Consider the following 27,797-nt stretch of genomic DNA (forward strand, 5'->3'; position numbering starts at 1 on the left):
GGCGAAAAATTGGTAGCAAAATTTTTACTCTATTAGAACTTACTACAACAACATACCCTATGTAGTTCCAACAATTGAGGTTCAGGAAGGGTGGAGGGTAGTGTGCACGCAGACCTTGCTCTTATTAGAAAAAGCGGTGTTTTCAATAGAAACAACAACATTTTGGATTGGCATTAGCTAAATGTCCCTACACTTGGAGGACGCTCGGACCTAACGATGGTTTTCGATGGTACTAAGAGAGGTATTTTTAACTTGGACTTTGGAGTTATAAGAACCTGCCAGTTGGTATAGAATTTTGTGAAATCTTTAGATATACTGTAAATATATTTACACAACAAGTTTGGTAAAAGATTGGTACAGGCTTCTTCAGCAATCTGAAAAAGTGATTGCAAAATTATTATTCTATTATAACTTTGTAGTGTGTACCCAGACCTTACGCTTATTAGGTAAACAGGGTATTTTTGATAGAAACTGGAACATTTTGAATTGGCACTGACTAAATTCCAATGACATTTTTATTGCTTCTGAACAACACAGTTGTGCAATTCTTGTTTGAATTTATCATTCATTGAATATGTGCTTCTTTATCCCATCGTTATCATTCCTTTAGTATGTGTTCTAATCCTACAAATCTCAAGCAATTCATTCAATTCACAAGAATTAGTCGAATCCTGTGAATCTGTGATAATGAGATTTCAATTTATTTCATCGTCATTCGAGTTGATAAGTTTATGACACTACAAAATGTATTATATTCTGCAATAATTTCTTTGCTTTTAAGTTGTAAATTTCATGCATCTAACAAGACCGATCTGTGTAAACAACCTCTTGAAGAAATTTATAACTTAATATTGTGATTCAGCCATTTCTCGTACTCCTACCATAGTGGAAGATTTACTTTCTTTTACTGCATATTTTTGGATAGGCAGAAAATATGTTTACTGAATCTGCAATTTCAGTATATTGTATTATATTGTTGTGGAATGTAATGGTTGGGCAATTTAAATCTTGCAGGATTTAGCGTTTAGAAGTTAAGTTTTTATTTCGTGTTCTGCTAAACTCAGTGGTATGCTTTAGATTACCTTTTCTACTATAAATTTATTTTTTTAAAAAATGACTGCCAAAGTTGAAGGTCATATTGTTTTGATTTATCCTTATTCATTTCACAAAACAATAGTCGAAACAATCAACAGGGATGTGCAACATCATGAGTCTATCTTTGGTTAAAACAAATAGCCAACCAAGCTATCGAACTACATTTTCCTGCTTGGTTTGAGCCTCCAGAATTACATTATAGCTTACCAAACTGTTTTGGATAACAATTCCTACCCCATGTTACTAAAGCTCCTTTTTGCTTGTCTTTACTGCTGCTCTACATTTACCCTGTACATATTTTATTCACCTCATTGAAAATACTTTTTCGTAATATAAATAATCGCCCGTAAGTATGACTGGGAATAGAACATTTATCCCAGCATCCAGAAAAGTACAGTATGAACGAAATAAACCAATAAAAACAAAGGATCCCATAACTGACGTCTAGGGAGGGTAGATTGTATGCAGACCTTACTATCTCATAGAGGTAAAGAATCTTTTTTTGTAAGACTTTCGACTCAAGTGCATGACCGATAAAGAACAGTAACAAGAATGAAATAATGTGATACGTGAGTCACACACAATAATTCCAACACAGGTGGTAACATAAATCGGAGAACGATCTTCACCCTATTTAACTGGCAAATAACTTGGAGAGTAGGACCCCAAGATAAAAATTTTAATCCCGGAGTCATTTACATATTTTAACAGCATTGTTGCAGGATTATTCCCTTCCAGCACTAAAGTGTCAACCTACGGAGTGTTCAGACATAAATTCGGTTGAGAGTTTAACTTACTTCAACAAACCAAACATAACAGAGGAGAAACTTGTCATCTAAAAAGAAGCTTACATTTCTTCGTCCGCATAAAATCTTAAACGGGATAAAGATTTCTTCATATTTAGCTCTGTTATTTGCAGTATATAATTTAACCACATTATTGCAGTCCCCCACTAAGAGGTCACCATGTTAGTATCTTTAACCTGATCACCTAGAAAATTGGTTTAAACTTTTGGATACGTATTTCACCCGCGTACATTAGTAGGATAATATGTAAGCATTAAAAACGTAGTGACTTTCTGCCTAACTCTATTATTCGTTATATCTTAGTTGGATTTAGAATAAAACTTGATTGCTGACAGAATCATCTCTTCTGTTGTTGCATTCTTTAGATGTTGACGTGTTATTACTGCATGTAAGATATCTGCATATTCTATTTTGATGGAGTAAATTAGCTTTGTAAAAATGGGATATTCATTTCACTGTGCTTTTATTTTAATCACAGGTATCACTTTAACATTGACATTATTGATACCAACGGTACAACTTCAACAACAATCTCTGAAACGTTCAGACAAAGAATTCTATCGAGGGGTGTTGTGCAGGTTCAAAAATACATACTGCTTCCAATTAATTCCTTCTCTTAGAATTTAATTATACCAATAAATAAAAATGTTGTCATATTCATTACATGATTTTTTGTTCATAGATGTCAGCTGACAAAAAAAGGCTACTATTTTAGGCTCACAACAACGGAAATGTCAATACTCAGTGGAAACTACTTCTACAATCAACCTTAGAAGATGTGAGCTATATCAAAAACTATCACCTGATAAAAAGGAGACTCTTTTATCGTGCCGACGATCAAAAAAACTTGAATCAAGACGTCAACGGGCAGGGGCATCATGCTCCCAAGCTGGAGTTAAGTTACATAGACAAACAACATTAACAATACGTGAGCCACATTTTGTTGCCACAACAGGTTAGAAATGGAAAAAATACTATGTAACTTTTGTGTGATTAGCCTAAAACCGTTTGTCTTTCCTTTTACTTATAGTTACATATGATATTCTAATGTTCAACACTTTCTAATTCTTACACTAGCTGATATATCCTCATTCATGCCACGAAGCTTGTCTTTGGCAAGGAAAAATTATTATTGAATATTTTATTGTGTTTGAAGTTGGTAAGTGTCAACAATAACCTATTATAATATCAACTTTCTATTTTTTAATATATATTGACAAAAATATAATAATTTGTATATTAGGTTCAACGTCTGCTGTACCTCATTAAAAACATGATTCACGAGTACTGGCTATTACAAATAAAGATTTTTCATGCTTTATTTTTCTACCAACTTTTCCTACTAATCACTGCAACTCATAATCTTGCATGTTACTGTAGCTAACATGTGCAACTACTTTCTTTAGACTGTTTGCACATTATTTTCTAATCATAAAATGTTCTTATTCCAACAGCAAGTAATATATCTTTCGGTGATGACACAATGCTAAGCTCTGTTATGGAAAATGTTGTTACCAATCATTCATCCATCTTTGAACTTGGTAAATGTCAATAATACAATACTATAACTTACTTTCTCTCTCTCTTTTGATATACGCTAATAAAGTGATTCGTTTATTAGGTTCAACATTTACTCTACCTCATGAACAATCAGACATGGAGATATTAGCTACTACAGACATAGGTTCGTTTTCTCTCCAATTTTCTACCAACATTTACTACTAATTATTGTCTATCACTAATGTTAACGTTACTACAACTAATTGTACAGATTCTAAATTAACAAGAACCAAATGAAACTTTAAATAATTGCCCAATAATTCAACTATTTTAAAAAACTTTCAAACTGTAAATACTGTGGTACAAAAAGATTTGAGTATGAAACTCCCGCATTTTGTTGTAACAATGGTACAATTAAGTTAGCATCACATAGAATACCTGTTGAATTATTGAATCTCTATTTAGTAAATAGTGAAGAATCCGAGCACTTTCATACCTATCTTAGAATGTATAATAACATGTTTGCATTTATTTCACTTGGAGTGAAATATGACAAAACACTAGCGAAAAGAGACCATGATATTTACACGTTTAGAGTACAAAGACAAATGTATCACTTTATTAATAATTTGATTCCATCAGTACAACAACCAAAAAATTTACAGCTATGTTTTTATGATGCTAATACAGAAATGCTGAACCGAATGACTTCATTAGATGTACTTAAAGCATCCATTGTTGAGAAATTAATAGATATACTAAAGATAAATTCTTATTGTGTTTTCTTGAAATCTTTACTACACGTTCCACAATTATCAAATTTTTATATTACATTAAATTGTGACTCCAAGTTGAATCAACGAGTATACAACCTACCAAGTGTATCAGAAGTAGCAACATTATGGTTAGAACAAGCAATAAGTAATAACAATCTTACACCACATATTCGAATTTATACTCATAGTAACAAGAGCCAATTAGTAAATTACTACTATGGTTGCTACGATCCTTTAATATCCACTTTTGTTTTCTTATGGACAAAACGAATGGCATTGTGGTATTGAAAAAATTGTACAACCAACACATAAATCAAAAAAGAGAAAACAACTTGCTATAAAAACGATCAACTTCCAAGTCTATCTAACATGTGTTCAATTGATGGACTGCTTGATATGGAAGCTGAAATTCTACAAAAGTAAAAACAAAAAAGAAATACTGTTTCATGTCGAGAATACTATTGTTATAAAATTCAACTAAGATGATGAGGAAAATATTATTTTACATTCTGGACGACTATTTCAACAATATTCAGTTGATGAATTCATCAAACTAGAAACTCAGAGGTTAGATTTTACTTCCTTGAATCAAGATTTATTTCGGGTTGATGTGCTGCAAGGAATTATTGATATCCTAAAAATTGGTGAAAGAGAAGCTTGTAAGATAGGTAAAAAAAGTTTTCTTCCGTTAAGTTTCACAGGTGGTCCAAGAGATATGCGTCGTCGTTATATGGACGCTATTGCATTAGTGCAACACTTTGGAAGGCCTGATATATTTCTAACTATGACATGTAATCCCTCTTGGCCTGAAATAAAAGAACATATGCTCTTAATTGATGAAGCACAAAATTGACCTGATTTAAGTAGTCGCGTATTCAGAGTTAAAGTTGAAGAAATGAAAACAAACATGTTAAAAGAAATATATTTGGAAAAGTTGCAGCTTTTATGTACACTATAGAATTTCAAAAGCGTGGTTTACCTTATGCTCATTTTCTAGTTATACTCAATGATGATTATAAATTATTAACACCTGAGGCTTATGACAAATTTATTTCCGCTGAAATACCTGATCCTAATATCAATCCTTACTTATATAGACTTGTCATTAAACATATGATGCATGAACCTTGTGGTCAGTTGAATCCTATAAATTCTTCTATGAAGAAAAAAGGAGTGTGTAAATTTAAGTATCCTAAAAATTTTGCTGGCAACACATCAAAAGGCAAAAACGCTTATTCAATTTACAAAAGAAGAAATACTGATAAATTTGTGAAAGTTAGAGAATATTTGCCAGATAACTCATGAGTTGTCTCTTACAATCCTTATCTATTATGTAAATATAATTGTCATATAAATGTTGAAATTTGTTCTGATATTAAATTTGTCAAATATCTATATAAATATATCTACAAAGGGCATGATAAAATTTCATTTCACTTACATGTAGAAAATACAAATATAGAAATAGATGAGATAAAAGAATATCAATCAGCTAGATGGGTGTCTCTACCGGAAGATATGTGGCGTTTATTCGCATTTTCTATCAGTGAAATGACTTCAAATGTTTATCACCTTCAGGTACATCTTGAAGGAAACCAATTTGTCTCTTTTAAAAAAAATTGATAAATAAATAGTATCTTAAAAAATCCTATGCTTAAGAAGACTATGTTAACCGAATTTTTCTTAATGAACCAAACAAATAAACATGATGAAGAGCTTAATTTATTGTATAAATATTTTTCCCAACACTTTGTATGGTCGCCTAGCTATAAAATGTGGACTCAACGAATACATGGTAATGTTATCGGTCGTGTTGTAACTTGTCATCCAACAGAAGGAGAAAGATATTATCTTGGCTTATTACTAAGAATGTAAAAGCACCAAAATCATATAATGATCTTCTTAAAGTAAATGAGATATGTTGCAAAACTTTTAGAGAATCCGCTGAAAAAAGGGGACTATTACATTGTAATAACAACTTGATTGAATGTATGTTAGAAGCTGCATGTTGTCAAATACCTTATAGTTTAAAACGTTTATTTGCTACTATTTTAGTATATTGTGATCCTGATAATCCAAAAGAATTATGGGAACAATTTAAAGTTCAATGTCTGATGATTTTAAGAATGTTGGAAACATTACATCAAAAGATATTCATCGAGCAGTTGTAAACCATATCAATGATATATTACATTCTATGCGACGTGATATCAATGAGTTCAACCTTATTCCAGAAACTATCACCTCTTCAAAAATTGCAACTGAAGCAAAAGACATATATTTCGAAAGAAATATTATTGTGAGCGATGGAGAATTATTATTACACAAAAAATTAAATACAGAACAAAAAAATGCATATGATACAATCCTTCAAAGAATATTTAGCAATAAATCAGGGGCATTCTTTATAGGTGGTCCTGGTGGAAGTGGTAAAACATTCCTATATCGCGCTTTATTAACAACTGTTAGATCCAAAAGATTCATAGCATTAGCAACAACTTCTGGTGTTGCTGCTTCTCTCCTTCCAGGAGGAAGAACAGTTCATTCCCACTTCAAATTTTCAATTAATATTGATGAAAAATTCACTTGTAATATTAGCGAGCAGAGTTCATTGGCATCTCTAATTCGTGACGCTAAACTAATTGTGTGGGATGAAATATCAATGACAAAAAAAACATAATTGAAGCATTTGATTTTCTTTTGAAAGATATAATGGATTCAAATACATTGTTTGGTGAAAAAGTAGTTGTGTTTGGAGGAGATTTTAGACAAACTCTACCTGTGGTTCGGAGTGAAAAAAAGAAGACTTCATTCGAGAAAGCATATTTAACTCAGAAATATGGAATCATCTTGAAAAACTACATCTATTGAAAAATATGCGTGCAAAAACTGATCCTTCTTTTTGTGAGTATCTAATGAGAATCGAAAATGGAAAAGAAAAAACAAATATGGATGGCAAAATAGATATCCCAAGATGCTTCATTGTTCCTTAAACTACTAAAAAAGAATCACTAGATCTGTTAGTCAAAATAGTATACCCTGATTTTAGCAGCTCTTTTCATGATTCAGATTTTTTGACTTCTCGTGTTATTTTAACAACAAAAAATGATTTTGTTGATGAACTAAATGATAGACTTCTAAACCAATTTCCTAAGGATGCTAAGACATTTGTTTCGCTTGATGAAACTATTGAACCAAATGATCAAAGTCAATTTGAAAATTTTTTACATTCATTAAATCCTCCTGGTCTACCTCCCTACAAACTAACATTAAAAGAAAATTGCCCAATTATTTTACTTAAAAATTTAAATCCTTGTGAGGATTTATGCAATGGTACACGACTAACATGTTGTGATTTTAAGAATCGTATCATAAGTGCTAAAATTACCAATGGCGATTTTAAAATACACATATATTTATTTTAAGAATACCATTATTATCTTCAAATGATGAAAAGTTACCAATTTCATTTAAAAGAACACAATTTTCAATACGCTTGTGTTTTGCTATGACAATAAATAAAGTTCAAGGACAAACATTAGATTATCTTGAAATTTATCTGCGTGAACCTGTATTCTCTCATGGTCAATTATATGTGGCTTTATCAAGAGCAAAGAATTCAAACTGTATAAAATTATTAATGTGACCACCTACTGTTGATAGTAATGATGACCAGTCTACATATAATATAGTCTACGATGAAATCACTCAAAAAGCCGTTTTGTAACATCATACCATTTTGGATGTTGTAATTTTTGAATTTTTGTACTCTAATAATTTCTTCAGCTCTTGCTAAGCTTCTCTATCAACGACATTAACTAATATAAGAACACTTGAAAGATTCAACTCCTGTCCTTCGTATTGGCATCCTACTAAGGTAATGTATTAACTTCTACTCCTTTACAATAATATAACTTGTCTATCAACCTCAACCGTATTACTCGAACGTAAATGTATTAGCAAAATTACTATATAAGAATGAAGCTATATAAATCTATGGTTTTGTGATTTAATATAAATTTCATGTTTAATCTTTTTGGTTACAGATTACAAAATTGGATTAAAAATTCATACTGCAAAAAACTTCATATATCTTATACAAGAATGGAAGGTAAAATGATATGTGTATGACGCTAGGCCTCTTCTCGAAAAACAAAGAAGAGAAGGAACTTAGAGTCGGCACTAATATAACAGATGATTTTCTACTCGAAAGTTGATATCATCATCTGTTTGAGTTCTCAATTTTGTGTTTGATTATTTACCTTAGAATTTCCTTCGTTTCTTTGATGTTGCATCTACATCGAATACTGTTGTTTTGGCTTTCTTTCTTCTAACTAAATTTCTCATTACATTATCCATTCTTTCCGTCGTTTTGTTGATCTGATATATGTGCTTTGAGATATGATAATTACATCAACAAATTTTAGTTATTTATTTGTTTATGCAACTTCGTTGTGGATTCTTCAGAGTAAAGGTGAAATCCACCTCCCCAGTTAAATCAACATCGTCTCCCTCCACAAATTTTCACTTGAAACACAAAATCAAGTTAACCACAAACTACTCTAAATGAAACATAACAAAATCATAGCTCGAGCATATTCTCCTCCCTACACCGAATGACATCATCTTGATCTCTCTGCTTCCTCTTATATGAAACGTCTCGCCATCTCTATCATCATCCATCAAGGACCTCTCCAGCTTAAACTCATTTCAAATCTGTTTTTTCTCTGTATAATAGTGTCTGTACTTCAATTTGAAATGATGAAGGGGATGAGAAACTTCATGGTAAGGCTGAGGTGACAAGGGCTGAGGTGACAAGTACAGTGAATCTTAGTAAAAACAAAAGAAAAAAGAACCTCCAATGACAGTGCCTTGGCTTCAAATTAGCCTTGGCTTCAAATTATCTTTTTGTTTTCAATTATTAAGGTGAGATAGTATCTTCTCATTTACTGCTACATATAAATAGAAATTGACTTTTATTGGATGCCTCTTGTTTATTTTATTCTACACATAAACTGACATGATCAACGGTTGTCAAATTATTTACTTGAAGCCTGTTTTATGCATTTGACCCTCTCTGACATAGTCACTGTAATTTCTGAAAATTTGAATCTCAAGAAGTGAAAAGTTCCACTGAAATTGAGATAAATGTAGAACATTTTATCACTTATGGGATAGTGTTGTATGTTAGTGCGATCAGTTTTGCAACTGTGTGAACTTTGCTTTAAAGAAACTCTATTTGGAAAAGCTTTTTAAGTTGATCATTGGTTAAACAGTTTGCTGCTATCTTGTTCACAAGTTAATAAGCATTAAAATTATTTAACTTCTTTTTCTTTCTACTATGATTACTATAGTGTTGTTAATCATTAACTAATGCATCTTAATTCTCTTGCCTTGGTTTAATATACCATTAGTTTGCCTCCGTTCTTTATATTGTGTCTATCTACTTATCGTCTTTCCTTTATTATCGTTTGATTTTCGTACTTTGTGTTCATTTCGTAAGAATTTTGTTGTTCTTTAACTCCAAAGTAAAAGTTTCCATTGCTAACACTAACAACCTACGTTATTGCGTGCCAATTGTTTCTTTATCTATAGGTATCTGGACCAGTCGTTAGTGCAGATGAAATGGCAAGGTCTAACATGTATGAACCTGTTCTTATTGGCCACAACAATCTTATTGTTGAAATTATTAGGCTGAAAGGAATACATTTCGGCAAGAACTACGAATGATATCATTGAAACTGAACAGACTGCTTCTGTGTAGAAACTCTGATTACAAGGATATAGTTGACTGTGCTTGGAAAGAAGCTCCATGAAACATGAAACATGTGAAGTTAAATTTCAAAACAAAGGAAGCATCAACCAGCAAAGGGAGAAACATTACTACTACTGCTTTGTTTGCAATTTTTCTTTTTTGGAGCTGGAAAAAACGAGAAGAAAGTAGTAGGACTAGCTTATTCTAATTGCAACATACAAAATTGACGATTACAAATCATAGCAACATCACTATTACTAGCGCGGGCTTCTCCATCAGTATAATAGAAGCGTGAAGGGAAGCAGGAGACGGTCGTCATGCCTGCTTCCTCCGTGATTTTATCATATCACCCTCCATTAATTATTATATGTCATTTACGTATTAAAAAATTAATAATATTTAATAAAAATATAAATATACATTTATAACATGTTTGCTTCAGCTGCTTCAACCGTAATTTTACTATTTCATCCCTAATTAATTACTCTAGGCCATTTAAGTATTAATCCGTGATTTTACTACATCACCCCTAATGAATTATTATATGTCATTTAAATTTTAAAAATTAATAGTATTTAACAAAAAAATAAAATACACATTTATGACATGTCTGCTTCAGTTGCTTCAACCGTAATTTTATTATTTCATCCTTAATTAATTACTATAAGTCATTTAAGTATTAAATAAATTAATAATATTTAATAAAAAAAGATAAAATAAACAAAAAAAATGATAAACAAACTATTGAAGTTTTAAATTAACTTGACATCTTATATAAGGCCTGTCCAATTTTTTTTCACAACTATTTTTTATATTAATTTTGTTATACCACTTCTAATAAGTTATTTCCTAATTGATTATTATATGTCATTTACGTGTTAAAAAAATAATAATATTTGATAAAAAAAGTAAAATAGACATTTATGATATGTTTGCTTCAGCTGTTTCAACCATAATTTTACTATTTTATCCCTAATTAATTATTATGAGTCATCTAAATATTAAAAAATATTTAATAAAAAAATAAATAAATAAATATAAATTAATTATTACTATTTTAAATTAACTTGACATCTTATATGAGGCCCGCTTAAATTTTTTTCACAATTATTTTTTATAGTAATTTTACTGTATCACTTCTAATAAGTTATTATGAGTCATTTAAGACATATCTACCTCGCAACTTCAATCGTGATATTTGATTGACTCTCGAAATTATATCAGTATCACTTAAATTGAAATAGAAGAAAAAATATTATAAATTTCAGTAATTAAAAAATTAAATTATTCTAAAAATATAATAGACTATTAATGATACAAAACTTTGGACAAGGAGAGTATTATAAATTATAATGGCTAACAACTTAAAATAGTAAATTACAATGTCAAAAAACTATTATAAATTACAATAGCTAACAACTTAAAATATCTAAAAAATATTTAAAATATAATTAATTATCAAAATTTTATTTGTATCATATAAGTTGAGACTAAAAAATAACATATATTGGGCCCGTGCTGGCACGGTCCTTCGATATCTAATGTTTATAGAAGCGTGAAGGGAAGCAGGAGGAGGTCGTCATGCCTGCTTCCTCCGTGATTTTACCATATCACCCTCCATTAATTATTATATGTCATTTACGTATTAAAAAATTAATAATATTTAATAAAAATATAAAATAGACATTTATGACATGTCTGCTTCAGCTGCTTCAATCGTAATTTTACTATTTCATCCCTAATTAATTACTATAGGTCATTTAAGTATTAATCCGTGATTTTACTATATCACCCGTAATTAATTATTATATGTCATTTAAGTATTAAAAATTCATAATATTTAACAAAAAAATAAAATACACATTTATGACTTGTTTGCTTCAGTTGCTTGAACCATAATTTTATTATTTCATCCCTAATTAATTATTATAAGTCATTTAAGTATTAAAAAATTAATAATATTTAATAAAAAAAGATAAAATAAACAAAAAAAAATGATAATCAAACTATTGAAGTTTTAAATTAACTTGACATCTTATATAAGACTTGTCTAAATTTTTTCACAACTATTTTTTATATTAATTTGGTATACCACTTCTAATAAGTTATTTCCTAATTGAGTATTATATGTCATTTACGTATGAAAAAATTAATAATATTTGATAAAAAAAAAGAGTAAAATAGACATTTATCACATGTTTGTTTCAGCTGTTTCAATCGTAATTTTATTATTTTATCCCTAATTAATTATTATGAGTCATCTAAATGTTAAAATAAAAATTAATAAAAAATAAAATAAACAAAAAAAGATTAAATAATTATTGATGTTTTAAATTGACTTGACATCTTACATGAGGCCCGCTTAAATTTTTTTCACAACTATTTTTAATAGTAATTTTATTGTATCACTTCTAATAAGTTATTATGAGTCATTTAAGACATGTCTACTTCGCGACTTCAATCGTGATATTTGATTGACTCTCAAAATTATATCAGTGTCACTTCAATTGAAATTGAAGAAAAAGTATTATAAATTTCAGTAATTAAAAACTTAAATTATTCTAAAAATATAATAGACTATCAATGCTACAAAACTTTTGACAAAGAGAGTATTATAAATTATAATGGCTAACAACTTAAAATAGTAAATTACAATATCAAAAGATTATTATAAATTATAATAGCTAACAACTTAAAATATCTAAAAAATATTTAAAGTATAATTAATTATCAAAATTTTATTTGTATCATATAAATTAAGACTAAAAAATAACATATATTGGCACGGGCCTTCGATATCTAGTGTATGTATAAGTAGACTATTATAAGATTCAACAAGTAGAAATAAATATTCTATATGATAAATTTAATGCAATTTGATACATAGGATGCGAGCAGAGGCAGAGTCAAAACTTCAGTTAAGGGAATCAAAATTTGAATAAAAATTCATCGAAAAAGATTACAATATATACATAAAAATTATTTTAATAATATATTAATAATATAATTTTTTATCAAAGAAGGTTCGTCCGACCCCTTTACTAGGTTGGCTCTGCCTATAGATGTGAGTGTAGGACTTGTTCAATCTTATGATACTATAAGCACTTGTTCAATCTTATGGTACGATAAGTGTAGTCGAGGCCAAATTAAATGACACACTTTTAATTTTCTCAAAGAATGTTTTTATGGTCAGTCCATTGTTTAACAAATAAAAGGTTAAAAGCTTGTTGAAAATTACAAAAACTAATTTTGCAACTTCACAAAAGAATATAGGGGAAATACTCTCAAATATATTTAAATGTTGATAAAATTTATTATAATACGTCTGAATTTTGCAAGGGTCCTATAATACTTCTAAAACTTTGCGAAAGTACTATGACTCTCCTAGATTATTTATTAAGATATTTTATTGATATTTATTTGTACTAAATTCTCTCCTTTAAATTTTTTATAAGATTTTTTTTTATTAATTTATAAATATTATTAAAATATATTAATAAATAGATAGGGGCATAGTACCTCCCCAGAGTTGTTGTATGTTATAAGTAATAAATTTCACCCAAGTTTTGATATATGTTGGTAAACATTTTTCCCTACAATATATTTAAGATCTGTTTTGAGTGTCGGCAAACCGACTTTCGAATATTTAAAGAAAAAAGATGTTTATTTGAGAATTTTAGGAGAAAAAACCTCAACTTTGGGAATTTTTTTTTAACTTTTGGCAACTTCCCTGAGGAAATCGAAAAAAATAAAAATGTTGAAAAGATAATTTGTGAAGTTCCAACGAAGAAACAGAGAACATTCTTACTTTTTTTTTTTTTGCAATTTTTCTATTTTATCTGACTGAGCAAGAAAGTCCACATAAAGTCATAGAAATTTCATATAACCAACGTTAACTAATTTATCGATATTGAAGAACACTTTGAGTAAATAATATCTCATATCTCAATGAAGAACAACACTTTTGGGATGACAAGGTAGAGTAGTCTTTCTGCCCTTGTTACTAACCGGCTTCATCTTATGAAGCTTACAATTGACTATACTGCTAGCTTTCTTAGTAGTTTCCTTCGAATAACTTTTCATTTATGTCTATTATTTTTTTAGTTCCTATAATAGAAGTACAAATATGTTTGGTTCAACTCTCAGCAGAGAGATGTAACTATACCAGAGAGAATGTGTTAAGAGTTGTGACCCAAATTTTGTTGGTCCGACCGATCCATGTTTGTGATTTTCAATGGGTCAGTGGTGGTAGCGTAGGGATCGAGGCGGTACGGGCCTTTATGTTTTTGGGCCTAATTATTTGTACATACATACTATATGAGTGCAATTAGTGGGTCGGTTTTGATTATTCCGAAATTACGTCATTTTCCACATTGTACTCTCCTTTCATAGTGAAATTCCTGCCCGTGGGATTTCCCGCAAGGGTTTCCACGTAAATCTTGTATGTTGTTCTTCTTTTCTTTTACTTATGGTTTGCTTATTCAATCCGAATCATAACAGAATGTATGGGTGGTAATTCTTATATTCTATTTGTTTTGTTCCAACTTTTAACGAATGAATGTAGATTCCTCCTGTAGTTCGCACATACGTGTTGTGAAAGCATAATGTGATATGAATTTCAGTACTTTCAAGGTTCTTTGACTCATTACTATCAAGGTTATGGATCTGTTGATATCCTTCATTTCTAAATTGTGAGGGTGGGTGGTAGCATGTACCTCGTGGAATTAGCCGAGGTGCATGCAAGCCGGCCCCGACACATGGTTAAAAGAAAAGGTCATGGACTCGTATTGCTATGAAGACTTTTGAGATGATGCAGATATCATTGTATACCAAGATTAGATTTAATCTGCCAAGTAAATTACTACCTGATCAAAGTTATCACGTGATGTTGTGATTATAGCTGGCCACCCCAACCGCAGATGAAATTTGAACAAAGATCATGGTTCAATTCCCTAGAACAGGATAAGACTAGGTGATTCTGCTTTATCTATCAAAATCTTGGTGGCACAGTTATCCAATATCTACGCTGATAGGAAGATGCAAGTACCTGATATAATAGTTGAGTGTGGAGTTTTCGCGGATGCTGTCATCAACAAAATAATAAAAAAAATGTTGCTCCTGTCTAGTATTTAGTTAGGATGGCCTTTATTTGCTGCAGTCTGAACAGTTAGTATCTCATTTCATGTCCCATGGCACCATTAGGTAACATAAGTTAGTGCTACCAAAGGCAAAAATAGATCTGTAATCGGATGCTACCAATGCTAAGGATCTATTGCTAGATTTAGAGATTGCAGTGCCCAACTTCAAACGGAAGGTGAAATAGTTTCATTATGCAAGGCCAGGCTTGTTATTTCTTGTTCTACAAGGATAAGGTGATTAGGGCGTTTTATGGTCTGGCTGTCACATGAAAAATAGCGTGTCTTGTTTTAGCCATACAAATATAGTTTGATTTCTTTTAGGGGAAATTACTTTTCTAGAACTCTTACGTGGCATATGGCAGTCCCCGTGTCATCTTGGTCAGCAACTTGACTCCTCTTGTTCACGACAGATTCCTCCTTGTCCTTCTTTATCATCAGTTCTTTTGCATGTTTGAGAGCTTCAACCAACTTCAAAAGGCATTTCTCTGCCCCTTCTTTTGGGGAGCTGGGCATCAGGTTCTCTGCAACATCAGCAGGTATAATCTTTATCTCCTTCATTAGCATTTCAATTGATTCAAATAGTGGATGTGCGTCCAAGCACAGATAATTCTTTGCAAGCACCTTGAATCCCTCAAAATTACAGTAGGATAGCTCAATGTGCTTATCCATTCTTCCCCTTCTCGTAAGAGCTGGATCCAACTTATCCAAATAATTTGTTGTAAAGACAATTATACGCTCTCCACTGCATGCAGACCAAAGACCATCGATGAAGTTCAGAAGCCCAGAGAGAGTGACTCTGCTTCCACTCTCTTCGGTGTCCTTGCAAGGAACCTCTTTCTTGGTCACTTCAGTCTTCTCTTCTGGAGATTTATCCTGTTTCTGGTTCCTTTGACCTGTTAGATCAAGTGAGCAGTCAATGTCTTCTATCACTACAATAGATTTACTTGATGTTTCAGCTAAGAGCCTTCTCAATTCTGTGTTGTCCCTGACAGATGTCAGTTCAAGATCGTAGATGTCGTAGTTCAATAAATTTGCCATTGCAGCAATCATAGTCGACTTCCCAGTACCTGGGGGACCATAAAGTAGATAACCCCGCTTCCAAGCCTTCCCAATCCTGGCATAGAAATCCTTGCTCTCCCTAAACAGGAGAAGATCATCCATAATCTCTTGCTTCCTCTCCGCCTCCATTGCCAGGCTACCAAATGTTGCAGGGTGCTCAAATGTGATATGGCTCCACGTGGTTTTACTGTGGCCATTTGTGTAGAGCTTTCTCTTCCTGTTTCTCTTCTGAATCTCTTTCCCTCTCTTTATCACTTGCTCCAAGTAAATATCAGTTACCATGTCACGATATTTCTTGTGGAACATCAGCTTATAAGACTTCTTTTCCGATTCTGACGAGTGCCTGCTTTCGGGTTGCACATGTTTAATCCACTGTATTTTTGTTCCGCGAAACTCATCTGTAACTCTCTCATGCTCATCCATGCTTAGAACCAGCTTGCTCCCACCACCCACTGCTTCAGCTCTGAGCCTCGTTGCCTCTTTTGCTAAATGCTCGCTGAGATACGCCTCGACTGCTGCATACGCATCATGGCGCTTGAAATTGTTGCTCATGAATTCACTGATGGAAATCTGAATATAAGGGTAGAAAAAGCTCCTGATTCTTCGTGTCCACTTATCTAAAGCACGCACAAGCTCTGGGGGACAGTATCGGCGGATCATATCCCATATGAATATGAAACTAGCGAGGCTGGTCCCGACGCCACCCCAACTCTGCAGCAATCCCATTCTCCTCTTGTAATTGCTAATTAAAGATGTTTGGAAATTAAATTCCCCTTTTCTGCCAAGGAAAGATGATAACTTCTCTTAATAAGTTGTGTTATCACTTATATAATTAACAGGTAATAAAATGCAGATAGAGAGAAGCACTCAAAAGTGATCTCTGCTTCTGTTAAATGTAATTGGTGATCACTTGTATCAAATTCTGTTATATATAATAACATAACATGCATTGAGTGCAAAGGGGGAAAAGAGTAGGTAAAGAGGGGAAAAGAGTAGGTAAAGAGCTTTTGAGTACAAAATACGTATGATTAGTCTAGAATAAAAATGATTAACGGTACTAACTGTTTATTATTTGAATAGATTTAAGCGACTCTTACTCTACAAAGACGACTTAAATGTTATCTTCTACATTTCATGTGTGTTAAGTTATACAAAAATAAAGATCAAAGTTGGCATAAAACAAAATAAAAATGATTTACTACAAAATCAATTAATCGGCATGAAGTTGTATGTGACTTCCTTCTCCTTTTCATGATCTTTTTCCCGTGGAAATTCATGAATTGCTAAAATTTACGTCTTCCTATGCATATCTTTCATTCTTATTACTAATGCATGCAGCGTAATTTCTCGCTCATGAATTGAGTATTGTTATGAAATATAAAAGCAAGAACAAAAAAATATAAAGCAAGAATAAGAATAAATGAAGAGAAAAGAGAGGAGATTTCTTTATTTCTCTTGAGAGATGAGAGAGATCATCAAATTGATTATACAATGAATAAAACCCTTCAATTTATAGGGAAAAATATTCCTAGTTTCACTATAAAAGAGACGGTTATTTCATATCCTAATAGATATCAAATAGATCTTCATAGATCTTATCTATATTCTTGATAGACATTCACTATAATGTAAATACATTCATAACACTCCCCCTAATTGATAGATAATGTGCCTCGTTAAAACTTTACTAGAAAAAACTCAGTGGAAAAAAAATCTAGAGAAGGAAAAAGAATACACATCTCTAACAATACGTATTTCGGCTGCCTCATTAAAAACGTTACAAGGAAAATCCAGTGGGACAAAACCTCGTAAAGGAAAAAGAGTACAACGCGTATTAACTCTCCCTAACTATCTCGATCTTGTGCACCATCTTATTGAAAGTTGCAATTAGAGGAGACTTGGTGAATAAATCAACCACATTATCACTTGAACAAATCTATTGCACGTTAGTATGACCATTCTTTTGTAGCTCATGTATGTAGAAAAACTTTGATGAAGTGTGCTTCGTTCTATCTCCTTTTATGTATTAGATGTGCTATGCATGTTGCATTATCTCTGTCTAAAATTGGGCACATTATCACTTTTCAAACCACATTATTTTCGAGTGAGGTGTATCAAGGACCTCAACCATAAATATTTTCGGCTTGCTTCATGAATAGCTATTATCTTAGCATAATTCGATGAAGTGCTAGATAGATTGCTTTGTATATCTCTCAGATATGACAGTATCCCCACATATGAACGCATAACATATTTGAAACCGAGCTTTATGCGGTCAGATAAGTACCCAACATCAACATAGCCAACAAGATCGAAACTGCAAGCTTTAGAATAAAACAAGCTCATGTGTTTTATCCCATTCTGATGTCTCCCAGTAGGAGCATAAATATACCTTGCTAATAAATTGACTGAAAAGGCTATATCAGGCCTTGTAGCATTTGCAAGATATATTTTGTCACGTGACAATATTCAACATTTCATGTGTGACTTCTTCAAGTGTGTGGAGTACAAATCAAATAAGTTTTCACTTACCAAGATGCACCTTTCATGTCACTTGATAAATGTTTCTACGTCAGCATTTTTAATAAACGTAGAATTCGGATCCTCGTAATCTTTCACAATATTGCGTCGATATTGTGCCAAAGATATTAATGATATATCATTTTGTATCGGTTCACAATGCGACGTAACATTTTGAGATCTCATCACTTCATTATTTTCAGGTACCTGAACCTATCATAAGGTTTCATGACGTGTTATGTCGTTGGTTCTTCAAGAGCACATTATCTTCTTATTATAATTATTTGCTCCTTGTTTCATCTGGAACCGATTAGTCTACCATGCTTCATGCATGCACAGACTTTGTCCTTCAAGGAAACAAAATAGGAGCACTTACAGCTTAAATATGAGATGTTTTCGACATTTGACTTGAATTATCTTATGAATGAGGATCTTATGATAATTCCTAACATATTTCATAGCTACCTATAATCTCCCTCTTATGTTAGGAAAACTAACATTCATCTTCATCTTCTTTGAGAAGTCCATCTTTGTGCATCATGGCATATTCATTAATTATATACCGCATATCAAAATTATTGGATGGACAACATATAGTTCCTCACCTTGAACCAATTGAGAGAGAAGTAATAATCATAATTTATTGGTCTAATGCATACAAGTGCTATTGTATGCAACATATCATATTTTAGACCAACATATGAAACTTTGTTCTCATTAGCAGTGGCTTAACTATTTATTGAAGACATTCAATGTTAAACCATCATCATCAAGATGAATTGTCTTGATTACACAATCTGAAAATTATGTTCTTAACTCAATTTTATCAAGCAAACAACTTTATGAATGTCAAACGTAGGTTGACAATGAATGTACATGTGATCATCTTATTGATGCATCTTTTCAACATATCACATGATAGGTGAACGAGCCTATATTCACCTTTTATACTTTTCAGATTTTAAGGGATCCAATCCCAAAATTAGTTGGACCAACCAATGTATCGTGAGAACAAGCAACATTAAAGTTCATGAAATTTTTTTGAATTCTTCAATATATGTTTAATACTTAATATGCACATCTTTAAGATGTCGCAATCATTCATGTCAACTTATGAACTTTTATGCTAGTAAACTCCAAGTTTACCATGGCATGTGCTTTTTACTTTAGTAAATTTCAGATTTACTGTTACATGAATAAATTTCAGATTTACTACTTCAGAAGTAGATTTCAAAATTATTCTTCTCAGTTATTCTGCCTCTTTCGGAGGTGAGTTGTGATACCATCACAATCAAGTGCACGTTTGTATTGAAACAATCAAAATTTTCATTCCCCGGGAATGGAATATAATCATGCCTTAAGTCTCCAAATTTTGATAGCTTAGAACCTCTTTCAAAATATTGCTACTTCGGGAGCAAATCGAGGTATACATATGATCTAGAGAATTTTTCTCTAACATATCTTATGATCATAATACGCGTGTGAAAATATCATCACTTTTGATGATCATTATCATGTTATCCCTCCACGCGTATATTCATGCATTCAATCACTTATCTTCTTTCAGACATATTATGCACTACTATCACATACACTTCAAGAATGAAGTAAGTTGGCATATTTCAGACTTATCATATATTGTTACCACATTCACTTCATGGAATGAAACATATTCAATGGAACATATTTCATGACTTTTCATTAAAAACACACTATTTTGCCTTAGCCATCATAATATCATCAATATGGTGCATTGAGACTCAAACTCAACGTCTTGCCTATATAAAAACGTCTTAGGCATAAATTGATGGGACTTAAACTCAACATAGTATCATCCCTTTTGATAATATTGTTCTTGAGGAATAAATTTAAAACATAAATGGTTTCAAACCAATTATTTTTCCTCAAATCCAACAAAAATTATATTATTAGTAACAAAAGACAAATAACATAAAGAATTACTAACCTTGAAATATGATATGTTGTCTTTGAAGTACATAGAATTTTCTTTGTTTCAATTTTACAACCAAAAGAAAAACGCAACCACTATGAGAGGGACCAAGTTTGATGGCGTAGCAATACAACACTCACCTATACGTTAATGATCAAATTGGTGTCAACATAAATTAAACAGTATTATATTGAGCAACGTTATCTCCATCAATCTCACAAGATGTACGTACTATTATAGTAGTATAATATTAATTAAAAAATTAGAGACTCATGCTGATAACGTGTTATAAAATATAAAAGCAAGAACAAAAAAATAAAAAGCAAGAACAAGAATAAATAGAGAGAAAAGAGGGGAGATTTCTTTATTTCTCTTCAGAGATGAGAGAGATCATCAGATTGATTATAAAATATAAAGTAATAAAGATGATAACTTGTAATAAAATATAAAGTAAGAATAACAAAAATAAATAGAGAGAGGAAAGAGAGTAATTCTTTATTTCTCTTGAGGGATTCTCTTGCATCCTTACAATGAAGGAAGTCCTTCTATTTATAAGAGAAATTTACTCATATTTTTTACTAAAAGATAGATACTTCAAATCTTGATAGACATTCACTATAATGTAAATACATTTATAACACCCCCCCTTGAATATCTAGATAGATAGAAATTGTGTCTCGTTAAAACCTTACTAGAAAAAAATTCAGTGAAAAAAAATCTAGTGAAGGAAAAAGAGTACACATGTCTAACAATATGCATATAGGTTTCCTCATTAAAAATCATACAAGGAAAATCCAGTGGGAAAAAACTTCGTAAGAAAAAAAGAGTACAACGCGTATCAGCTCCCCCTAATGAGAACATCCTTGAACATTTGCATCCCGATCTTGTGCAACATTTTCTTGAAAGTTGAAATTAGAGAAGATTTGGTGAATAAATCGGTCACATTATCACTTGAACGAATCTGTTGCACGTTAATATCACTATTCTTTGTAGCTTATGTATGTAGAAAAGTTTTGGCAAAATGTGCCTCGTTCTATCTCCTTTTATGAATCCTCTCTTAAGATGTGCTATGCATGTTGCATTATCTCTGTATAAAACTGTGGGTAGATTGTCATATTTCACAATATATTTTTCTTGAATGAGATATATCATGGACCTCACCATACACATTCTCGGCTTGCTTCATGAATAGTTATTATCTCAGCATGATTCGATGAAATGACTACGATAAACTGCTTTGTATATCTCCAAGATATTGCAGTACGATCACATATGAACACATAGCCTATTTAAGATCGAGCTTTATGTAGGTCAGTCAGATAAGTACCCAACATCAACATAACCAATAAGAGTGGGACTGCAAACTTGCTAACAAATTAACTAAAAAAAGGCTATATCAGGCCTTGTAGTATTTGCAAGATACATTAGTGCATCAATTGTACTAAGATATGGTACTTCATAATCAAGGAGTTCCTCATTCTTTTCTTGAGGTCGGAATGGATCCTTATTCAATTTTGCATATTTCTAATTTAAGCAAATATTCTATTGCTTTCGAAAACTCTCCAAGAGTTTCAATGATACTCAAATCGTCAAATTATCTCTCATGAGGATAATAAAAAGTTTCCCAGAAACTTTATATGCTTCGGGTATTTTGAATCCTTTAGGGATTTCATATGGATTTTTTTCAAGTAACAATATCCAACATTTCAAGTGTGACATCTTCAAATATTTGGACTACAAATCAAATAAGTTTTTTGCTTACCAAGATGCATCATTTCAGGTCACTTGATAAATGTTTCTACGTCAGCATGCTTAAATAAACGTAGAATTCGGATCCTCATATTTTTTTTACAATATTGCGTCAATATTATATCAAAAATATCATTAATGATATATCATTTCATATCGATTCACTGTATGACATAATAATTTGAGATCTCATCACTTCATTATTTCAAGTACCTGAACCTCTCATAAGGTTTCATGAAGTGTTATGTCGTAGGCTCTTCAAGAGCACATTAGCTTCTTATTATGATTATTTACTCCTTATCCTTTTCAAGGATTATTTCATTTGAAATCGATTAGTCTACCATGCTTCATGCATGCAGAGATTTTGTCCTTTAGGGACACAAAATAGGAGCACTTCCAGCTTAAATATGAGATGCTTTCAACATTTGACTTGAATTATCTTTTGAATGATTATCTGGTGATAATTCCTAACATATTTCATAGCTGCTTATATTCTCCCCCTTATGTTAGGAAAACTAACATACATCCTCCATCTTTTTTGAGGAACCCATCTTTGTGCATCATGATATATTCATTAATCGTATACCGCACATCAAAACTATTAGATGGAATAGTTTGGTTCTTGACCTTGAACCAATTGAGAGAGAAGAAATAATCATAATTTATTGGTCTAATGCATACAAGTCTATTGTATGCAACATAGCATATTTTAGACCAATACATGAAACTTTGTTCTCATTAGTAATGGTTCAGCTATTTATGGAAGGCATTCAATGCTAAAACCATCATCATCAAGATGAATTGTCTTGATTACACAATCTGAAAATTATGTTCTTAACTCAATTTTATCGAGCAAACAACTTTATGAATGTCAAACGTAGGTTGACAATGAATGTACATGTGATTATCTTATTGATGCATCTTTTCAACATATCACATGATTGGTGAACGAGTCCTTATTCACCTTTTATACTTTTCAGATTTTAAGGGATCTAATCTCAATATAAGTTGGTCCAACCAACTTATCATGAGAACAAGCGACATAAACAATTCTCGAAGAATCTTCTAGTTCTTCGACATATGTTTAATACTCAATATGCACATATTCGGAATGTAGCAATCGTTCATGTCAATTCATGAACTTTTATACTAGTAAATTCTAAGTTTACCATGACGTGTACTTTTTCCTTTAGTAAATTTCAGATTTACTATTATATGAATAAAATTTCATATTTACTACTTTAAAAGTAGATTTCAAATTAACTCTTCTCAGTTATTCTACCTTATTCGGAGGTGAGTTGTGATACCATCACAATCAAGTGCACGTTTGCATTAATAAGCTTCCTATTCCCTAAGAATGAAATATAATTGTGTCTTAAGCCTATCAAATTCTGATAGCTTATAACCTCTTTCATGATATTGCTACTTTAGGAGCAAATCGAGGCATACATATGATTTAGAAAATTTTTCTCTAACATATCTTTATGATCATCATACACATGTGAAAATATCATTACTTTTGATGATTATTATCATATTGTCCCTCCACGCGTATATTCGTGCATTCAATCACTTGTGTTCTTTCAGACATATTATGCACTGCTATCACATACACTTCAAGAATGAAGTAAGTTGTCATATTTTAGACTTATCATATATTGCTACCACATTCACTTCATGGAATGGAGCGTATTCAATGGACAAGTATCATGATTTTTCATCAAAACACATTATTTTGCCTTATCAATCATTATATCATCAATATGGTGCATTGAGATTCAAATTCAACGTCTTATCCATATAAAGACGTCTTAGACATAAATCAATGGGAGCTTAAACCCAACATCTTATTATCATGGTGTCTCGAAACTATAACTCAATGTCTTTCAGGATATACTTCAAAGCAATTGCTGCTTTAAAAGTTAATAAATCATTATTAAATTTAATGACTTATCATAATGATTATAGACATAGTCTAGTCATAATTATACTTAGAAAGTGTTGTTGCTATTAAAAGTTTATTAAGGCATCCGCTAGTTGTCAAGTACGAGAGTGACTAAAATAAGTTCCACAAATATAATTTTGACTACTTATCTTGCATTCGATTAACTTCAAGAGTATTTATGGAAAAATCCAACTTCAAATAGTAGAGTCTCGTGCTAATATCGTGTTATAAAATATAAAGTAATAGAGATGATAACGTGTTATAAAATATAAAGTAAAAATAACAAGAATAAAGAGAGAGAAGAGAGTAATTCTTTATTTCTCTTGAAGATGATTTACAATGAAAAAAGTCCCTATTTCTAATTAAAAGACAGATACTTCAAATTCTGATAGATATCAACTAGATCTTGATACCATTCATAACAAACATGAAATTATTACCGACTTATTGTATAACAATGCATTTGAATAATACATAAACGACACAGTTAATGCACAATTAACATCAGAATTATTTCCACAGTTACTAGAGATATTTAATTAAGTCGACAAACTGAAACATCGTGATAATTTTTTTTTTCTGAATAATGCAAGGATTGTACTTTTGTATAGTCTGGTACACAGAAAAACAGGAAACAATAATAAAGGCAATTCCTCGGTCTCAAAATAGTTGGCATGATTGATCTTTTGAAAGTCAAATTGATTAAAAAGAAAATATGACAACTATTTTGAGACCGGAGTATTAAAGAAGAATTAACTTTAGCTTAATTAAAAAAAATGGGTCAGATCTAGTGGTGGAACGAGCTGATTAGCCACTGAATACTTCAAACAATATACTAATCAACCAATTAATTAAATTCTACATTTGCTCTCTAGAGAAAGTGCTAACCTTACTATATACGGTCGATCGAAGCTTATGTATGAACTTTGTAGGAGCAAATTAAGGAGAATTGAGAGTTAAAATACATAGGCTTTTGAGACATGGAACATGAGATGCTGGAAGATACAATCAACTCAAAAACTTTTTTTTCCCCTCTCTATTTTCATTATGTAGTAAGTAATTTATTGGAGAAGAAAGTAAAGACTAAAAACTCATGAAACTCAATTATGCAGCTGTGGAGTCTTAAATAGGCGTTTGATTATGAAAAATTTGGATTTTTTAAAATTGAAGTTGTGTTTGGTCATGATTTTTGCAGTTAATATTTAGAATTTAAATGTATTTTTCAAATATAGCATTATTTGAACCTTCTTGCGATGTGTTTGATCGCTAGAAATATCGAGTGACAGCTTTGACAAAAAGGATATAGATGTCTTGATCTCTTTATAAATATCCCATAAATTTAGAAAAAGTTTAAATTACAAATTCTCCAAGAAGTAGGATTTCAAATTTTATATTATGATTTTAATTTGTAAAATATAAAGTTTGACTCATAAATTTATATTTTGCAAAAAGAAGATTCATGATTTAAAATTTTGTAAAACAATACTTATGTTCGACACAAAGAGGTTGGGTGTATGCACATCATGTGGGAGGATTATATTAAAGAATAGTTAGTTACTCCTATTGTTAATTTATTGCATTAGTAAATCTTTGTGACATTGCGAATATTTCAAAGTTTGTAATAGTAATACGTAATTGCAAATATTTATTTATAAAAAATACATGAAGATATATGATTTATTATTTCAGCATCTCATGATATTTCAACAGCTTGTTTATGAACTATGATTTGCTCATTTAATAAAATAATATAAGAGTTGAAGAAATTTTGATAGTTTTCACAAATTGTGAAGTTTTCATATTTGTGAAAAAAAAAATACAACTTAAGAAAATCAAATTACATGTCCAAATAAATTTCAACACTAAATCAATCTCATTTCAAATTAGTACGTAATATGAAATCATTGTCCAAGCGGATTGTAACTTTCTACTTGACTAGAAGAAAATGATCCAACAAAAATGTAATGTGTTTTATTTACTAAAAATTACACCAATATGTAATTACTTCCAAAAGGATTGGTATTTATGTTATTTATACTATTATTTACTGATCTCCTATGGAAAAAAAATCCTTAGCTATTACATCATTTATAATAAACTATAAAACTAAATCTTGGCTCTATGAATCTTTATGGTTCATGTCGCTACGTTTAAGCTTTTCTCAGTTTGATATTATCCAAAGAAACATTTTATGTATTCGTAGAAATTCTTTATACATTCTATGGACATATAAAACTCTAACCAGAAAGAGACTCGGAACAACCTTAGGTAAACACTAAAACTTAATAATAAAACACATTTTATATATAATGCTTTTGCCTTAGTTTTGAAAATTGATTGGTCCTGAAGGAACACTTATTTTCAGTTTGTGAAAGTGATTAAAGTTTCATACGAATTAGGGTGGGTGCATTTAGCCTGAATATAAGACACCTAGATTATTCACACTATTGTAAATAATGATGTTAATATACTACACTATTGTAGATATTCGAAATAATAGTTGGTATTTAAATTGGATTTGAAGACCAAAGTAGATATTCAAATTGGATTTGAAGACCAAAGTTGGTATTCAAGTTGGATTTGAATACTAAAAGTTGGTATTCAATTTGGATTTGAATACATACAAACTTGACCAACTTACCAACTTGAAGTCAACATTGATGTACTTAAAAACTAACTATAAATAGGCGCCATTTGTACATTTTATTTATGACCAACTTACCAACTTGAAGTCAAATTGGTATACTTAGAGACTAAGTATGGCATCTATATAAATAGGCACCATTTTTACATTTTATTTATACATAAGTAGTAATAACAAATATACTACTAAAATTCTCTCTAATTCTCTCCTTTATTAAATAAAGTTTAATATTAATATTTAGTCTTTATTTTATAACACACGCCCAATTTTGATTTTTCAAACTTTTATTTTATTAGTTTAAGTGATGTGTTGTGCTGTGTCAATCAACCGACAAAAAGAACATGTTGATGAAAAATGACAATTGACGTTAAACCAAATTCAGTGTTTGATTAAATGATAAATTATTATTATTACATGCTGACAAAATAGTTGAATTCCTTCTCGTATGAACATGTAAAGATGTTGACTTAGTTATATACTCCCTCCATTTCGTTTTAATTGATCTCCTTAAAAAATTATTTAATAGAGGCCTATTTTACTAAAATAACCCTATTAATTGTGTATTGAAAATACAAATTCAATAAATATACTTTATTTAGTCATTTAATGTTGAAGGTAATGTTGAAAGAATATAATAAAATCCTCTTGATTTTGCCAAAGGAATAATTAAATTGAAACAAATATTTTTAGAAATAGGATCAACTAAAACGAAAAGGAGGGAGTAGTATTTATTGGTAGTTATAGATTTTTATTATGTAAAATGTACAGTAATTTATTATGCTGTTGTACTCCTAAGTATCTCTTTATAGTGTCATTCTACAAGAAAACTACGTATGTAATTATTGACAAACTACATAAA

The 27,797-nt window shown here is 30.9% G+C and overlaps 1 protein-coding gene across 1 annotated transcript; it reads right to left on the reverse strand.

Annotated features, from left to right (window-relative positions):
* Positions 1-15,234: 15,234 nt before the first annotated feature.
* Positions 15,235-26,134, reverse strand: LOC107862996 (AAA-ATPase ASD, mitochondrial). Its single transcript, XM_047409524.1, has 2 exons — positions 25,183-26,134; positions 15,235-16,907 (listed from the first exon to the last, which is right to left on the reverse strand). Exon 2 carries the CDS (start codon positions 16,853-16,855, stop codon positions 15,398-15,400), a length of 1,458 nt encoding a protein of 485 aa, XP_047265480.1. The 5' UTR covers positions 16,856-16,907; positions 25,183-26,134; the 3' UTR covers positions 15,235-15,397.
* Positions 26,135-27,797: the final 1,663 nt, after the last annotated feature.

Source organism: Capsicum annuum, chromosome 3 (assembly GCF_002878395.1).
Source record: "Capsicum annuum cultivar UCD-10X-F1 chromosome 3, UCD10Xv1.1, whole genome shotgun sequence".
NCBI lineage: Eukaryota > Viridiplantae > Streptophyta > Magnoliopsida > Solanales > Solanaceae > Capsicum > Capsicum annuum.

What these genes read in the sequence shown, in the direction of transcription:
- LOC107862996 (XM_047409524.1), bottom strand. Translation starts at nt 16,855, where the DNA reads ATGGGATTGCTGCAGAGTTGGGGTGGCGTCGGGACCAGCCTCGCTAGT.